Here is a 17,415-nt window from a genome sequence, read left to right as displayed (position 1 = left end):
AGATAACTAAAGATAAATATAAACTACAACATGTACACAAATTCAACATGACTTGTGTACTCTGGCATTGGCAGGTGTATTTTGTAAAACACAGAACGCAGAAGGCAGAATGATGGTCAGCGGCTTGCGTGCAGTTAGCTTTTACTCCGGTTTGCTCGTGGTAAGCTATCACTCCAGTTTGCTTGCGGTTAGCTTTTATTCAGTTGTTTGTTAGGGCATTATACTATTGCCGTTCCGTCACCACCATCATTCTACACTCTACAATAACTGCATTCTGCAAAATACCCCTGCCACTCTGGCATTCTGGGTTCTGCATAAGCAGATTTAGGGGAAGCGTCAAGGGGGATGTAGGGGGAGGGTCAAGGGGGCTGTCTCCCCCCCCCCCCCTCCCACTGCCCAACATTCAGTTGGGAAATTTAAAAATTATCTGTCCCCTTTTTGTGAATAATTTTCTTGGATCCCTCCCTGACCAGAGAAAATGAGGATTTTTTCACAAGGTATTTATCCTATTTTTTCCCATGGACTCAGCTAGTAACAAAATGTGGTCTGGAGCTAGAGTTTTGTATACTTCAGGTTAACTTAATTGCTTTTTGCAAAATTATTATCCAAGATGCCAGAGGTAATAATAAAATTAAACTTGGGGGCCATTAGGAAACTTATTAATCTTAATTGTCAACATTGTGTCTAAAAATGTATGGAAAATGTTTTTTTAAGTTGGTCATCTGGCCACAAGAGTGCATGTGCGTACCCCATATAACTTAACAGTGCTTATAAAAAAAATTCTTTATTACACAAATTTACCACATAATTATAATCAGACAGATTGACTTACGAACATCTTGAGATGCCTAGCTGCAACCAATCCATCTCCACCATTGTTTCCAGGGCCACTACATACCAGTACTTTAGGCTGACTTGCTTCTCTGGGATAAGCCTTGGTTAGTGCGACAGCTACACTCAATCCAGCTAACTCCATTAGCTGATCAACACTGAACGAATACTCATTGAACAGCTCTTGATCGATCTTTTGGGCCTCTTCTTGGTTTAAGTATTTCATTGTTGTCCTAACTGTGCAGAAGCTCTTAAACTGGCGAGGAAAACGACTGCAAAGGGACGAAAATCGGAATAACATGAGAGCAGTGAAACTGCTAAAAATACCAAGAAGAACGAAAACCTTCCATGCCATGCCCGCGATACGATTCCACTATCCAGCGGTTGTTCTTTATAAACTTGTCGCATAGTCACGCAACTGACGCAATCAGTCAGTGATCAGTGAGTAGCTGGGGGGTCCCTAGGGGGGAAGGGGGTGGGGGGGGGGAAATTAATAACGTTGTCCCTTATTAGAAAGGGGGTCACAGGCAGGAGGGCCATAGGCAGGAGTAAATGGAATCATTAACGTATGTATTAGCATTTTCGAATCAACTTTTCTTGAAGGTACTGAATGAAACACACCGGTGAGCATTTACTGCATACACAGCTTTAGGTAAACTTATTAATGAGATGCTCCTGATCAAGAAAAAAAGAGACCGACATTAAACACTCAAACAGACTCCATTCCAGAGAAACTGTTCACCATTTTATGCACATTCTTTAGTTTTTGTTTTTGTCATGTTTTTGCATCGCTACTGTTTATTTACAAAATCTTCCGTATTCAGGAAATCGGTTACACGTGGAAAACCTAGTTTCCCCAGGTTAACCTTAAAGGAGCAGTGTCAGCAAGATTTAGTGCTACTCGAAAATCCAGTGAAGGCCGGAACTTGGAATCAATTGGAAATCCTTGAAATGAGACTTGGTCTTACTTAAACACGAACACATTTTACCAGTCTCTTGGCACTTCGTTATATCGAGGTTCCACTGTATTGTGTTGTTGTCTCCTCGACTCTTGTGACAATGAAAGCGAAAGCGACCACAAAAAAGGAGAAAACGAAACATTTGAGGTTATAGATATTTTTAAAAGAAAAAAGTAGTCATTTCCATTTCTTTCACTACTCAAGCCCACGCTTTTGCCTTTTTGTTTGTCTTTAAATTCCCTACACTCTTCGGAACAACTTCGGATTTTTTTTTCATCAACTCAACCGCGGCTTCCGCACTTTATTTCTACAAGAGAAAATAAGGCCAGACGTAAACAATTTTCATGTGGTATTTTCTGGTATTACTGCTGGACACACATTCATCAATTTTCTTGTGCTTATGCGATTTTTCGTTTTCACACGAACGCAAGCACAAGAAAAGGAAAAATTTTGATCTTTGTGCTTGTGCTTGTGCTTGCGCTTGTGCTTATGCTTGAGTCGAAGTCGTTTTCACGGTGAAATAATGGCTGTTATGCTTGTGCTTGTGCTTGTGCTTGTGCTTGCGCTTGTGATTACGTCGCTAGTGAAAACCAGGATTTAGCTACACTCCTCTTGGGACCCAGGCTTTGTTTTGTGTGACGTGACCTAAGACTGCCCTTTTAGGGTCTCCCATGCCAACGCGCGCATCGTTAGCATATCAATAGCCGGTAGCTACACCCAGATTACTGGTAGTCGGAGCACAGTGTTTCCAGCCGGTTAGCCAAGCTACAACTTTAACGTTTTATCTGCAACGTGAAGGTAAGTATGACACGTCTAACTAAGAGGTTTCGGTATGACCGCTGGGCTTGGACTTTGCCGCTTTGCTCGAATAAGTCGAATAACTCTATTTTTAAATCCTTAATTACATTTTCAGAGGGCTCGAACCAATTGCCCGTGAAGCTAAAATGCATCAGTGTTTTCTTGCAAACAAGCCGGCTTCTTAAAATACGAAAGCTTGATATTGACCTTAGCTTTATGGCGATAAACTGTGAAAGGACAATGTATTGGTTTTCACAGCACTGTGATGGTTGACTAACTCTCTCTGGTTTACAACGACTGAACGGCCATGCATCAATGCGCGAAGCCTTTAGCGCGACGCTCGTTTGTTGCCAGGGTCTTGCCAATATACAGAATGAACTTACAAGTGGCCTGAGTTTTATCCAAGAGAAAATGCTCATATTTTCTTGCTTTATCAGATCAAACTGTGAATAAACAGTTCGTTTTTACAACATGTCAACACTAACAATGTGCATTTATCTCCGAATTTTATTTGCATAGATTGAACAAGCCTAATTACCATGTCTTACGAAGGTTACACTACGTTTAAAGTCGAGATAAGGGAAGGCGTCGCCTGGGTCACATTTGACTTCCCGCCAGTAAATGTGCAAGGCAAACCGATGCTTGATGACCTGAATCGTTTAGCTGAAGCTTTGGAGCCTGATCGTTCCGTCAAGGTCGTGGTCTTTCAATCTGCCCATCCGGACATCTTTGTCTGTCACGCAGACATTGACATGTTGTGTGAGATCCCAGCCAGTGAACGCTCCATGGACGAGCCTATACTATACCTGCAGCAGGTCCTACAGCGCATCAGCACACTTCCTCAAGCCACTATTGCCAAGGTGGAGGGAATGGCCCGTGGGGGTGGACACGAGTTCATGCAGGCCTGTGACATGCGTTTCGCCGCACGAGGTAGAGCAGTGTTTATGCAGATGGAAGTTGGTATGGGGATAGTGCCATGCGGTGGAGGAACGCAGCGACTTGCGCGCCAAGTCGGTATGGGTCGCGCCATGGAGATCATTCTGGGGGCTCACGACTTCGATGCTGACCTTGCAGAGCGTTATGGAAGCATCAACCGAGCACTAAACCCTGACGAGATTGGGCCGTTTGTGGAAGAGCTGGCTAATCGCATAGCTAAATTCCCTGCAGGCTCGATTACGGCGTGCAAGAGATGCGTATTGAGTGCAGTGGAGACGCCTATTGAAGAAGGTTTGAAGATAGAAGCATACCAGCTGGGACAGGCTATGTCCCAGACTCCTGCCGCCAAGAGGTTTGCCTTTGGAAAGGAACAAGGCATACAGAATGATCTGGAAACCCAGAAGAACTGGGACAAAGGAGTGATGGACCTCCAAGGGGTACAATAGCACACACAGTAAACGATGTTATTAACACGGTTGTTTTTCTTCATAGCTCGTTTATCGTTGAAAAATTGAAAAGTTCATACATTCAACTTCTGGACATTGCAGCTGCATCAATTAAGTATTCGCTGTGTAAATTCAGTTTATAGATATTTTATGTAGCTTCTTTATTTGTTATGATTAAATAAAACTGACTTCACAACCGTAATTTGAGTTTTATTACGAGATTTGTTGGATTAGTTTTTATAAGACCTTTAATGTATGGTAAAGAAGATTAAAATTCAAATCCGTATTTTCGTCGTGTCGGCGGATTATGGGGCTGAGTCATGGACTTAAAAATTAAATGGCCAATTGGTCAAGTTTGTGGCTCGTATTTTTCTCAATTGTAACAATCCATCTTGTTATTTTCGGTTTTAATTACATCTTTAAAGGTTTTTCTTTCTTAGTAAATTACTAGTTCGAGGTGAGAAGTGATTTTGCTCATCAGAAAAATGAATTTAAATTTAACATCGTGACATAAAAGAGCCAAAAAAAACTAGAGCCGATTTTACAGAGAACTGTTTACTTTAGTGCTTAAAATATGTCAACAAACCTATCTTCAAATACGACCCTCATCTGCGCTTTTACAAATAAAAGAATTTAAATTCGGTGGCCGATTTTAAAAAAAAATGCGAAAAAAAAAAAACAAAGAAACCTGCCGTCTAAGCTGTCAACAGTTGTCAGCTTGAGCTCCCAATGTAGACTTCTACAGTAGGTCACGAAATGATAAAGAAATGATAAAATCATTTTAGGGACGGACCATTATTTTCTTGGAGTGGGGGGGATGAAAAATTTTCCTTTGCAAACTTTTTTTTTTTTAGTTTATGTAACCTCTGCAAACATTTTTTTTCGAAATTCTTACTATTTTCTTGTTATACATATCGTGTTTGCAAACAATTTATTTTGTCTTTCTCCCCCCCCCAAAAATATTTTTTTTTTTTTTTTTCCCCCCCCCCCCCCCCTCCAAAAAAATAATGGTCTGTCCCTTACGCTGAGGTTTTCATTATGTACATCATCGGCGCTATTCACAGGCGAGATTTCTTCTATTGAGAAAATTTGCCTGGATACCACGGCCATCAAACCGCCAACAAACAACTCGTGTTTTCTTGAAAGACCTCAGTTTAGTTCTGGCCCTTTCTAGTCTCTCCCGTCACGCAACGCTACGCCTCTGAGTGACAGCGAAAGCGTGGCGGGCGGCGGGACGGACAGTAGCCGCCTTGTGTTTTTCAGTTCAATTCTTTTTTTTTATATTTCTTTTTTTATATTTCGAGAAGTATTTGATGACATTTTTTTTTCAATAAATACTGATTTGCGGGCGGTTTAACGAAAAAAGGTCTAGCTATAGACAGACTGTTTGAAGATGAGTAATAAACCGAAGAAGCTGTTTAAAACCGTTAAACAATTTTTAATTGATTCATCGTACAGCTGTATAGATACCTAATAAATCCTTGAAACTGCCTTTGAAACCACGTTAATCGATTTTTTATTGGTTTTATAAAACACTTCAGATGTATTTGAACAGCTTGGTGGGGGTACTTTGATTTTGAAGCACTTTAGTTGGGTCAGTAAGGTTAAATAATAGACCCTAGAAATGGCGTTTGAAAGCGTAAAATGATTTTAGATTGGTTTTGCGAAAGTGAATAGAGATACCTTCAAGATGTATTTGATCAGGTTTTGCGGTTCGTTTAAGTTAGGAAATATATATAGGTCTCCAGTAAAATTGTCTAGTAACTTTGATTCGATCGCATCGCGATGAAGTCGCTGTTGATTGTTCTCGTTGCCTTTTGCTTGGCTGTTACTGGTACTTACGCCGAGAACGCGGAAGGTATGAATTAGCCTTACTTATATTACTCATATCCCATGCATTACAATCCTCTGATTGAATCGATTTGACTTGTACATGTATAACCCAAACTTTGATTGAAAATTTTACACCCCTCTGTACTAGACTTGGCTAAACCTGACCTGGTGGGCTATTTTAATTTGCCCTCCCTGGTGGATTTTTTATCTCCCTGGCCAATGCTGATTATTTTAAAAAATCCCTGGTCAATCTAATTTCTCTCTGGTGAAGATTTCAGTTTACCTGGTGAGGCGTGTTTCACTGCCAAAAATAAAATTACGTCCTTTCAATCTGACTAAAACGTTCCAGAAATATTCATGTTCATGCTTTACGTTTTGCTTTTGGCTGCCTGGTTTCGTATTTATCTGCCTTTTTATGAAGTCTCGGACAAATTATTTTTTAAAAAAATTTTCCGGGGAGGCGTATCCCTGGATCACCCTAGTCGGCTTGCGCCTTCGGCCTTCGCAATGTTATCACACCTTTGGCGCTCTAACAAACCGCCCTTCCAAATTCTCCCTACAGACCTTCTTAGTACGTACTGAAAGGGTAACAAATACAGGTTACTAAATCCCACCCCCTCCCCCCTTTCGCACACTTTCGCCGCTTTAATTTATTTGTCTGCTTACTGAACAATTAAACAATTTCGTAACGAAAATACAGTTTGATTACGCTGCGTTATGAAAAAAAATAATAATAATATGCAGATGTAGACACAACAAAATGATCAACCTCATTCCAAGAGTCTCTTCATTGCTCCTCTTTCAATTTCTAATATAACAGAAAATGAAGATGTCTTCGACCCAGACCTCTTTGAGGGAGACATGAAACTGGAGCCTGGGCAACGGTTGGCAGCTGAATTTGGGTTTGATGTTGATGGCGAGATGTCACGTGGTGCGGCCATAAGGAGCCGATACTGGCCCAATGGAGTTGTTCCTTACACCATTGACTCCAGTTTGTGTGAGTAGACAGAACAATCTTTAGAACTAAATGTCTAGAGAAGAATGGCTCACACGTAAAACATCCTGAATGAACTCTAAGGGAAAATTAATAAAAGTATTTCTACAATCTTGTGCCTGTGTTGTCCGTGGAGCGTCACCATCATTTACAAACGAAACGTCTCACGAAGGACTTCTATCTGGTACTGTTATTAACTGTCCAATTGTTAACATTCCGTTTGACTTGACTACAGCGTCAGAATTGTTTTATAATCTGAATACTCCACAGCAGCCCTGCCCAACCTCACTCTTTGTCAAAGTCGTGTTTCATTCAGTGTAACAATAGCTTGACTTCTATTCTTTTTCTTAAATTTTTACGAAACCCTTTTATTTTTAATTATTTACTTTTATTTTATTATTTCTTTTATTTAGCTTCACATGTGTGATATATTTTTAAGAAAAGTTGGTGTGATATTGAACGATTTTACCGACTGAATTAAATGTAGATGTAGAACTAACAAGTTGTTTCCTTTTATATGCTAGCGTCCCAGTCAAAAGCAATGCAAGCAATCCGAGCAGCTATGAATACTTGGAGCAAGAAAACTTGTATTCGATTCGTAGAAAGGACCAACGAGAAAGGTTATATCGAGTTCTTTAAAGGAAGCGGGTATGTAGTTGTTGTTTTTGTTTGTCAGTTTTTTTTAACCTGAAAGACGTAAAGATTTTACCATGCTTTGCGGGTGGAGACAGGGCGGTCTGAACCTCCCACCCCCCCCCCCCCGTACCTTTTTCTCCCGCTTTCCGCCCCTTTCTGTGGTGGTTCCCATGTCTTTGTCCCAGGTTTATTTGGTCTGTTCTAACCACCTTAGGAATCCAATTTCCCACCCCTTTTCTCCCGGGCTCATACCCCCCTTTCGCCATCCATTGCTCTCTGTGGCCTCCATACAAAAAATAGCAAATATGCATTTCCATAAAGCGGCAGTAAATTAAACTATCTTAATTCTCTGAGTTCTGGATAGTTGTAACTTGTACATGGTTTGTAAAATAGAATGACTGCATTTGCCTATCTAGCTGTTGGTCTTACGTCGGACGAACTGGCAAAAAGCAGCAGATCAGTCTGGCCAGCGGATGCTGGTATAAGGGAACAGTGGCGCACGAAATTGGTACGTATGTTAATATATTCGCCACTGGTCAATACGGGGTACTTATCTCCTGCTTCAGCTCGATACTGGTCCAAAACGTATCAGGGACCAAATTTATTCTGGCCAGGATAATAACAGAAAGATTCCCTTATCTGGAGCTCTTTGGGTTGAACGGATTTTGTTGTGATCGATATTTAGTGATTAAGGCAATAGGATATTACAGAGCAGGTGAAATTAAGTTGGTTTTTTATCTGTTCAAGTATGTTTACTCTGCCTACATGTATTTTTTAGGTTTGATGACGTCCTTAGAAACCCATTTTCAATCACGTTTAAACGCGCTCCTTAGATTGACTAAGAATACAAACGTATTTTTTTGTGTGTGAAAAATACTGTTTTTTTTACTGTAGTATGTTGGGGTTAGATAGCTATTTATTTTCATGTCTATTACTGAAAGTGTTTCTTTTTCGATTTATCTTCGCTTAGTTTTTTTAAAAAAATCGAGAGAACTTGTATTGCAGTAACTAAAAAGACTTTTAATTGCTTAAATATTCGAGTTAAAAAAGTGAAAGAAAAGAGTGAATTTAGCGCCTAATTGTTTTTTTTTTTCTCCTCCGCAGCACACGCTCTCGGATTTCACCATGAACAGTCTCGCCCAGACAGAGATAAGCATGTGACTATAAAATTCGAAAACATCCAGAAGGGTACGTATTCTCCACCCTCCAAGTAAGGAGCTCGATTTTCTAACGTTTTGCTCGTCAAACCTATCGAGTTAGCTATACCTATTATTTGCAAATTGAAAAAGTCCTCTTTTTGAGGAAACTGGTGCAAAATTGTGCGCATGCTTATTACTCGCTAACGTCCGAGACAAGATCAGTATCTGACTTCGACAAGTTTACCTACCAGGCAATTCTTTAAACGTCATAACATAATCTTGAGTGTCCATTTATCAACTCATGTAGTGTTGTAGTATTGTAATTTGTGTGTTGTTTCCCCCCCGGGGGGCACTCCCATATATGAGCTATATAGGTATGTGCCGCTGTGAAGGGTATAGTTTTCAAGCAGTTTAGTCTGGGATAGGGTAGGGAAATCAGAGAGTTTTGGTCTAGGAAAGGGTAGCATTTGCAGGGGACCTGATCGGTGGTATGACAAATTAAGTCCAGAATAGGAATATAAACTCAGAAGAGAAGGAGGCTTTCCTAAACGTAAATGAAATCCTCGCGGCATCGTGGTTGACAGATGGTTTTCCTTAAAACACTGATAGTGATGCAGTTCTAAAAAAATAAAAGTCTGGGATAGGGTAGGGGTTTTCGGTGTTTATTCTAGTATAGGGTTGCAAAACAGCTGAACATGGTCTGGTATAGGGCAAGGGTTTCAAATTCCTAGCGGCACACCCCAACCCAAAAATATCCAGGGTGCCCTCCCCCGGGTGTTTTCCTTTAGTATTTATTAATTATTTAATCAGGTCTCTGTTCAAAATAGCTTGTGCGCTTAACTAGATGTTCCTGTATAAATAAACAAGAATAAAGATAAAATAAGTAAAAGGGACAACTGACTGATCTTCAACTGATGGGACAACTGAGTCATCTGCATTTCTTTCTTTTAGGGAAATCTGGAAACTTCAAAAAGTACACATACTCTACCATCTTGCAGCTTGGCACTCCGTATGACTACGGCAGCGTTATGCATTATGGCGGAAAATTCTTCTCTAAAAACGGAAAACCGACAATTGTGCCCAAGACAAGTGGGGTAAATATACTAAATAAATGGAAAAAAAAGAATGGAAGAAAGAATAAAAAGATGTTTCTTTCACGTGAGTGTCGAAAGTAATTTGCGTTTGCTTTGGTTTTGCATTAGTACACTTAGCGTTTGGGTTAAAAATCTCGCGTCACTTTCGCAGCCCATCAGAAGTAAAGAGAAAAACAATCGTGTCTGTGTCGCACACGTTTTCTTGCGCTTCCTGCCGGCTACATGTACTTGCTTCGAGTTTTTATTTTTATTTATTTCTTATTGTCTGTGTCATTTGTAAATTGCCAGAGTAATTACTTTGCTTTCGCTTTTACGACACTCTATTAAAAACTGCTCTAATTAAACAGTGATATAAACCAATAAGAAAAATAAACCAAGAAGTCTGTTGTTAAGTTAGTTACTGTTCACATTAGTCACATGTCCGTTAGGGTATAGAATAACTATCTGAAATATTGCGATCTTCTCGTATTTCTTTGTAGGCTGTTATTGGTCAGCGGAGTGGACCAAGCCCCATCGATGTTGAGGAAGTGAACCTGCTATACCAATGCAGTGGAAAGGATACCTTCGGTACGTAATGCTGTACAATTCTGCATTACATTTCATTACACAATGAAAATATACTGTGAGAACATTTTGTCTCTCCCCTCCCTGGTGTCGATCGAAATACGTTTTTAAGTTAAAAACGCATACATAATAAAGCAACATCTAGCCCTTTCAATATTGTCATTCGGCAGAGGGGGGCTTTTAACTCCGGGGGGGGGGAGGGGGCTTATAATCGGATGTATTTTTTTTGTTTCCAGGTAGATGCGCCTATAACCGGGGGGGGGGCTTAGTTATAGGCGGGAGGAGGGCTTATTAGCGGAATTTAACGGTGTTTATATATTTTTGATAACTTTAGGAACAAGACAACGATGACGGATGTAACCGTCGAAACATGTTCGTTCGATTAATAATAATTAATAATTTAATAATTTAATAAGGTTGCCTTGTTCCTAAAGTTATCAACAGTGTTGCTGTTGTCTCGACCATATATATTTTTATTTTCCTCAGGTTGGTGTACAGACAGATACCCTATCTGGTGTAAAAACAATGCACGCTGGTGTCACTGGACTAGTCACATGAAAGGAAAATGCAACCGAACCTGCAATTTTTGTTAAAATGCGGGTATGTCTAAGTATACAAAATATCAGTTATGTCATTCACCGTAGCACGCTTGACACTTCGGTTCCAGTGTTTTCTCGTGAACGTTAGGTTTAAGTTTGTTCAAATATGCGGTTATTTCACTACAGTGTGACCATTTCATCGAGGTGGCCTCTTCGATAAACCTGGTGGCTTCTGAGGTCTCCTTTCTTCCTTCCTTTTTTCTTGTGGCTTAATGATGATGATGATGATGATGTTGATGATAGAGATGATTCAAAGCTCATCAGGTACTGCTTTTCCCCCTACTTGGATGATGCTGGATGCTTAGTTATAACTAAGAATTAACACAAATTATAAATGTCAGACTTGTGTTACCTCAAATTACGTATTTAACATGGTTTTTTTAATTTGCTTTCCGCAGGTTCTCCTTAAAAAAGGACAATACAAAATAAATGATCTATGTTGATTAATTTACGCTATTGAATCAGTCTAGTATGAAGTTGAAAATTGTATTTACCGGCAATCAAGAAATAAATGTTATTCAAAGGTCCAATGTTCGTGCGTGTGTTTTAATATATCCAACTGAACTCTTTTCAGCAGTAGAGATTTCTTCATAAACCAGCTCTTCACTAAGACTAGCTCTATTCGTTCTCGAAGGACACATTGGTTTTTCACAGGGATTTTTTGTGGCGGTCAACTCGAACTCTCTTAATCAACTTACCTAAAGTTTACCAGCACTGAGTGGCTAAGCGCTTCGCCCGTTTGTTTCTAGGCAACTGGTGTCCAAAGATATAAAAAATTGTTTCGGCAGACTGCTTTGTTGTGTAAGGTTTTGAGGCTTCTCCACCCGGCCGGTCGGCGCTGCTCGTTTCCTGAATTGACTACTTTCTTCTTGAGAGTTATTTTACTTTTATCCCGACGATCTTTTTAGTCCTCAAAGTCCGAATATTTACATACAAAATTTCCTGGCTAGCGCTTGAAACCCATACGTTTTGTAAGGGCCTCTCCAATAATTATCGGGAGGAGGAGGGGGGTCTAAAAAGGAGTGCAATACAGTTTAAAGTAAAACCCCAGGTAGAAAGGCTTAAAACTGAAATAACAATCTCACCCCCTCCCCACTTCCCAACCCCAGTCCCCATTAAGATAACGAAACATAGTTATTGCAGTCCCTTATTAGTAATAGTTGGAGGAATTTTTGCAATTCGCATTCCATTTACAAAAACTGTTGGTAAAACGTTCAATCTCTGATCTCAAACGTAAACACCCCTTTTAAATATTGTCCAAAGGGTTTGTAGAACTAATTGTTGTTCGATTTGAGAAGAGTGCATAACAACCTTTAGTTCAAGTTTTTCTGTACATTCTTGTTACTTGAGCTTGGGTTTCTCAATAAAAAAAATAATCCTTGCAGGGGTTTTTTTATTATAGCTCAAGTTGTTTTGTTTTGGCCAGTTACTAATGAAATGACAATGAAAATTAAGACAATAAATAAATAAGATAACAATTTCGAGTCTGTTTACTTAAGCCTGGTTTTCACTAGCGACGCAAGTACAATTAAGCACAAGCACAAGCGCAAGCACGCAAAAAGGACAAATTTTGATCCTTGTTCTTGTGCTTGCGGCAAGCACACGCACAAGCATCAAAATGCAATGCACTTGTGCTTTTGCTTGAAACGAAACCGTTTTCACGGTAAAATAAAAGCTGTTATCCTTGCGCTTGTGCTTGCGTTTGTGCTTGCGTCGCTAGTGAAAACCAGGCTTAAGTGGAAGAAATACTATGCAGTTTTTTTTCTTGTGCGCAAGCGTATTTTCACTCAATGTTAAAGCGTAATTCCTTACGTAAGCGAGCGTAAATCTTCATGTTATGACACTTTAACAGTTAATTGATGGTTCCAATATGGTCTTAAAAAAATGAGCACGAGAAAGATTTCAGTTGCTTGTTGTTACTAGTCAACCAGAAAAGTCCAGAAGTGAAGTTTTATCTGTAGAAAAGAGAACAGAGCTAATCACCCTGCGAAGTTCCTTGTTTTTTTTGTTTTTGTTTTTTTTGTTTTTTGGCCAGATTCCATTGGAACAAGATATTTCCGACATATAAGGAACGTTGAGTGTCGTAAGAGCGCAAAATCAAAGCTAGAGCGAGATGGTTCGAATTCTCGTGAATTTCTGTTCTTCTCGCAGATATCTCAGTATAAAGCCGGGTGGAATTCTTGACAGTGGGGCAGTCTTCCCGCGTAGCTTATGTATTGACACTGCAGCATACCTGTGTCAATTAAGGGAAGTCACGAGAAACAAACACAACATATATGACGGTCACTTCGACTGGTTCCAAAAAAAAAAATGAAATTGAAGAAAATCGTAATTACAAATCGGTATAAGGTGAAGTCTCTAATAAAAATAAATAAAAAATATTATAAACATGTGATCAAGTTCACGTGCTTTTCACTTTAATAATTCTTTTCAGTATTTTATTCTCAAGAATTATTTTAAATATATTTCAGAAAGTATTTGATGACATCTTGTTTTCAATAACTTCTTATGGGCGATTTAACAACACGACTAGACAGACAATTAGTAGCATAGATTCGTCATAAACCAAAAAAGTTGTTTAAAATCTTAACTTCTATTGTAAGTAGAGATACCTAATTAATCCTAGAAACTGCCTTTGAAACCGAGTTTATCGATTTTTAATTGATTTTATTAAACACATCAGATGTATTTGATCAGGATTTTTAGGGTTACTTTGATTATAAAGCTCTTTGTTTGTAGTCATTAAAGTTACATAATAGACCCTGGAAATGGCGTTTGAAAGCGTTAAACGATTTTAGATTGGTTTTGCAAAGTGAATAGATATTCTTTCAAGGCGTATTTGATCAGGTTTTAGGGTTCGTTTAAGTTAGGGAATATATAAAGGCTTCCACTGAAATGGTCTGGTCACTTTGATTCAAGCACACCACCATGAAGACACTGTTGGCTGTTCTAGTCGCATTTTGCTTGGCTGTTACTGGCACTTATGCCGAGAACGCAGATGGTATGCATTTGAATAAGGCCTTATTTTTAGTTTAATACTACTCTCATAGATGCATGATTCAAGATCTGATTGAATTGACTTGTACAAATAACAAAAATTTTGATTGAAAATTATGTGGTGCTCTTCAATGATAAAACCAACTGATCAAAATTTATTTTTATGACACCGAAACTCCATTCGAGATATTTAAACAATTTCGAAACAAAAATTACAGCTTGATTATATGCTGCGTTGTAAAAAAAATGGCTAATAGAGGCCTGGCTAAAAGAGACCTTGTGGTTGTATAGGGCCGGGAGCTGCAGTCAAAACAGTCTGGTTTCACTAAAACATCGTTACAAATTGTTCATTGCTTCTATTTCATCTTCTAACTTTAATCTTCTAATTTAACAGAAAACGGAGATGTCTTTGACCCAGACCTTTTTGAGGGAGACATGAAACTGGAGCCTGGGCAACGGTTAGCAGCTGAGTTTGGACTTGATGTTGATGGCGGGATGTCACGTGGCAGCTCAAAGAATCGACACTGGCCCAATGGTGTTGTCCCTTACACTATTGACTCCAGTCTGCGTAAGTACAAGATCAACTGCTCAGCAAATAGAATGGTTCACGCTTTTTCATCGAGAATGAAATATATTAGGGAATATAAGGTGGTTCGAAATGTGTGCGAGTGACTAAGTCAATAAAAGGCTGCGAACTTTACTTTCTAGTTTAGTCGTTTGACGTGACCTTAGCGTAAGAATTGTATCGTCATCTGAACAATCCATTGCAGCTTGCCCCTCCTCACTCTATGTCAAAGTCACGCTCCAGTAACTGCATCAATAATTATCATTGGCCGTTTTTACAATAGAGACGGACAAATCGTCTGAGACGGAGAAATTGTTTCTCCGTGTGAAAACGTGACGGACACGATTTTTGGACGTACAAGTCGTCTAAATTTGTCCGTCGATTTGGCCGCCTAGGAAGACGATTTTTTGAGGACGACTCGTCCGTCTAGACGCTGTAGACGATTTGTTCGTCTTCTAGTGTGAAAACGGCCATCCATTTTGAACTTACAAGGAGTTTCCGTTTATATACTAGCTTCTCAGTCAAAAGCAATGGACGCAATCTTAGAAGCAATGATCACCTGGAGCAGTCAAACTTGTATCCGGTTCATCCCAAGAACCAACGAGGAATCTTATATCGAGTTCTTCAAAGGAACCGGGTACGTAATATCTGTCTTTTTCCAAATCTCGCAAACATTGAGACCTTGATATGTTCTAGGGTGCCTACACAGAATTAAATAGAAATTACATACGTAATCTTTCTGTGTTGAGGATCAGCGTTAAATGTACATGGTTCTCAAATGGAAATTATTGAAAATCCACCGATAAGAAGGGAAAGAGGGAGGTAGGAGGGTAAAATGAGAGAAAATCGAAAAAAGGATGACGGCAGGAGGCAGGTAGGAAAGAAAATATAACAACTCATCACTGTATTTAAATTTGCAAGTCGTCCTTAAAGAAGTTTTTGATTGCAGGCGTAGTTTATATTTTGTATTTCTTTATTCATTTGTCTATCTACCGGTAGCTGTTGGTCTAGCGTTGGCAGAACTGGCAAGAAGCAGCAGATCAGTTTGGGCAGCGGATGTTGGCGCATGGGAACTGTGGCGCACGAAATTGGTACGTATGTTTACGTATGCACCGCTGGTCAATAAGGAACTTATCTCCTGCTTCAGCTCGATCTTGTCCATCAGGGACATTCATGTATCCTGGATAATAACATAATTAGTTTATAATGCAGTATTTATAAAATTATATTTTTTTACACGACAACGTATTAAACTTGAACTTAAGAATGGAATAGGGAGAAGAATAAAGACTGCCGAACAGATTATCCTTTATTCGAGAGCGTTTTTAGTTGAAAGCAGATCATTGTGATGATTTTATATTTAGGCAATAGGACATTAATAACAGAGAAGGTGAGATAGAGTTTTTAATTTATCTGTTATGTTAAGATGTAATGACATGACAAATTCAGTCACGTTTTTAGTCTGGTTTTCACTAGCGACACAAGCACAAGCGCAAGCATAAGTGCAATCACGCAAAAAGGACAAATTTTTCTCCTTGTTCTTGCCGCAAGCATAAGCACAAGCATAAAACTGCAATGCGCTTGTGCTTTTGCTTGAAACATTGATGCGAAGCCGTTTTCACGATGAAATAAGAGCTGTTATTCTTGCGCTTGTGCTTGCGTCGCTAGTGAAAACCAGGCTTTACATGTAACACACGCCATGACACGCCGGCTTAGATTGACTAAGATACAAATAAAACAGTGCTTTACTGACTTTAGTATCTTAACGTTTTCATGAACATAGCTATTTATTTATATTTCTAAAGAAACCTTGAAGGAAAATATTGCAATTAAAACTTCTGACTTAAGATTGAAAGAAAAGGCTAACCTTACAAAAGGTAAATTTGGCGCTTACTTTTTTCTTTTTTTTTTTCGCAGCACACGCGCTGGGCTTTTACCATGAACAGTCCCGTCCCGACAGAGATGATTATGTGACCATACACTTTGAAAACATTAAGGATGGTACGTATCATCTACCCTCCAAGTGTGGAGCTTGGTGTCCAAAGTGTGTATTTTTTCCCGCTGCACTCCGGAGTGTGAAGTTCAGGTTTCGACACGTTTATCCTTGTACATTCTTTCTCTTGTTTCTTGGGCGAGACATGTTACATCCACAGTGCCCTCTCTACACCCAAGCGTATAATTGTGCTATAAGAGCAAGCTAAGAATATGATAAAGGTGAAGGGTTGGTGGTAACCTGCTAGTCCTGCTATGGAAAAACATCCTATCTAAGGAAAGAAAACGCAATACTACCAGTTTCAACATACATGACAAGGAATCAGGGGCTATGCAAAGGCACCTATATCGAAAAGGCGTTACCTTTTATCTGCAGGTTGAAGCTGAACACTCTCTTGAATACAACAACTGACGGGACAACTGTCTGATCTGCATTTCTTTTTTTTTTTTAGGGAAAGCTGGAAACTTCAAAAAGTACACTGCATCCACCATCAATACTCTTGGCACTCCGTATGATTATGGCAGTGTTATGCACTATGGAGGAAAATATTTCTCCAAAAATGGAAAACCAACAATTGTACCCAAGACAAGTGGGGTAAAATATTAAATAGATGAGAAAGATTTAAAAAAAGACTGTTCACATCAGTCTTATGTCCGTTAGGGATCAGAAAAATCTTAATAACGTGGTCTTTAAAATTTCGTTGTAGGTTGTTATTGGTCAGCGGACTGGCCCCAGCGCTGTGGATGTTCTTCAGATGAATCTGCTTTACAAATGCAGTGCTGAAAACACCTTCGGTGCGTAAATTTAACATGTTATATAACGATACTTGTTACAACTTTGAAATATGAAATAGGTGAAAGACTATCATGCACTCTTGGTTCTTTTATTTCGAAGATAACTGAAGCAAAATCATATTTGCTGTCTTGTCATGTGTGATCATGTAGGCATGAGAGCGAACGAAAAAGCCAACAATGAAGTTTAAAAAGATGTGGTTTTCGAAGTTTTAATTTAAGAAACAATTAAAGCCAGTA

At 39.2% G+C, this 17,415-nt stretch overlaps 3 protein-coding genes and 1 pseudogene across 3 annotated transcripts; 3 read left to right on the top strand and 1 right to left on the bottom strand.

Moving 5' to 3' along the window:
* Window positions 1-223: 223 nt before the first annotated feature.
* On the bottom strand, window positions 224-1,057 carry LOC144655155 (NAD(P)H-hydrate epimerase pseudogene; annotated as a pseudogene).
* Window positions 1,058-2,485: 1,428 nt separating this feature from the next.
* Window positions 2,486-4,262, top strand: LOC144653778 (short-chain-enoyl-CoA hydratase-like). The gene is made up of 2 exons (XM_078513879.1): window positions 2,486-2,588; window positions 3,108-4,262. Exon 2 carries the CDS (start codon window positions 3,128-3,130, stop codon window positions 3,968-3,970), a length of 843 nt encoding a protein of 280 aa, XP_078370005.1. The 5' UTR covers window positions 2,486-2,588; window positions 3,108-3,127; the 3' UTR covers window positions 3,971-4,262.
* A 1,493-nt stretch (window positions 4,263-5,755) lies between these two features.
* LOC144655154 (zinc metalloproteinase nas-15-like) lies at window positions 5,756-10,831 on the top strand. Its single transcript, XM_078515365.1, has 9 exons — window positions 5,756-5,828; window positions 5,952-5,971; window positions 6,584-6,800; window positions 7,322-7,445; window positions 7,850-7,941; window positions 8,538-8,621; window positions 9,524-9,666; window positions 10,146-10,233; window positions 10,717-10,831. Exons 1-9 carry the CDS (start codon window positions 5,756-5,758, stop codon window positions 10,821-10,823), a joined length of 948 nt encoding a protein of 315 aa, XP_078371491.1. The 3' UTR covers window positions 10,824-10,831.
* Window positions 10,832-13,757: 2,926 nt separating this feature from the next.
* Window positions 13,758-17,186, top strand: LOC144655153 (zinc metalloproteinase nas-15-like). The gene is made up of 7 exons (XM_078515364.1): window positions 13,758-13,830; window positions 14,221-14,394; window positions 14,905-15,028; window positions 15,391-15,482; window positions 16,309-16,392; window positions 16,836-16,978; window positions 17,091-17,186. Exons 1-7 carry the CDS (start codon window positions 13,758-13,760, stop codon window positions 17,184-17,186), a joined length of 786 nt encoding a protein of 261 aa, XP_078371490.1.
* The last annotated feature ends 229 nt before the right edge of the window (window positions 17,187-17,415 follow it).

This window comes from Oculina patagonica, chromosome 5 (assembly GCF_052425735.1).
Source record: "Oculina patagonica isolate OP01 chromosome 5, crgOcupat, whole genome shotgun sequence".
NCBI lineage: Eukaryota > Metazoa > Cnidaria > Anthozoa > Scleractinia > Oculinidae > Oculina > Oculina patagonica.
Note: the sequence above shows the minus strand (reverse complement) of the source record. Positions and strands in the feature narration are given on the sequence as shown.

What these genes read in the sequence shown, in the direction of transcription:
- LOC144653778 (XM_078513879.1), top strand. Translation starts at nt 3,128, where the DNA reads ATGTCTTACGAAGGTTACACTACGTTTAAAGTCGAGATAAGGGAAGGC.
- LOC144655154 (XM_078515365.1), top strand. Translation starts at nt 5,756, where the DNA reads ATGAAGTCGCTGTTGATTGTTCTCGTTGCCTTTTGCTTGGCTGTTACT. An exon ending in GAGTTCTTTAAAGGAAGCGG is followed by an intron (nt 7,446 to 7,849) that starts GTATGTAGTTGT and finishes TTGCCTATCTAG; the next exon opens with CTGTTGGTCTTACGTCGGAC. An exon ending in ATTCGAAAACATCCAGAAGG is followed by an intron (nt 8,622 to 9,523) that starts GTACGTATTCTC and finishes TCTTTCTTTTAG; the next exon opens with GGAAATCTGGAAACTTCAAA.
- LOC144655153 (XM_078515364.1), top strand. Translation starts at nt 13,758, where the DNA reads ATGAAGACACTGTTGGCTGTTCTAGTCGCATTTTGCTTGGCTGTTACT. An exon ending in CACTATTGACTCCAGTCTGC is followed by an intron (nt 14,395 to 14,904) that starts GTAAGTACAAGA and finishes TTTATATACTAG; the next exon opens with CTTCTCAGTCAAAAGCAATG. An exon ending in AACTGTGGCGCACGAAATTG is followed by an intron (nt 15,483 to 16,308) that starts GTACGTATGTTT and finishes TTTTTTTCGCAG; the next exon opens with CACACGCGCTGGGCTTTTAC.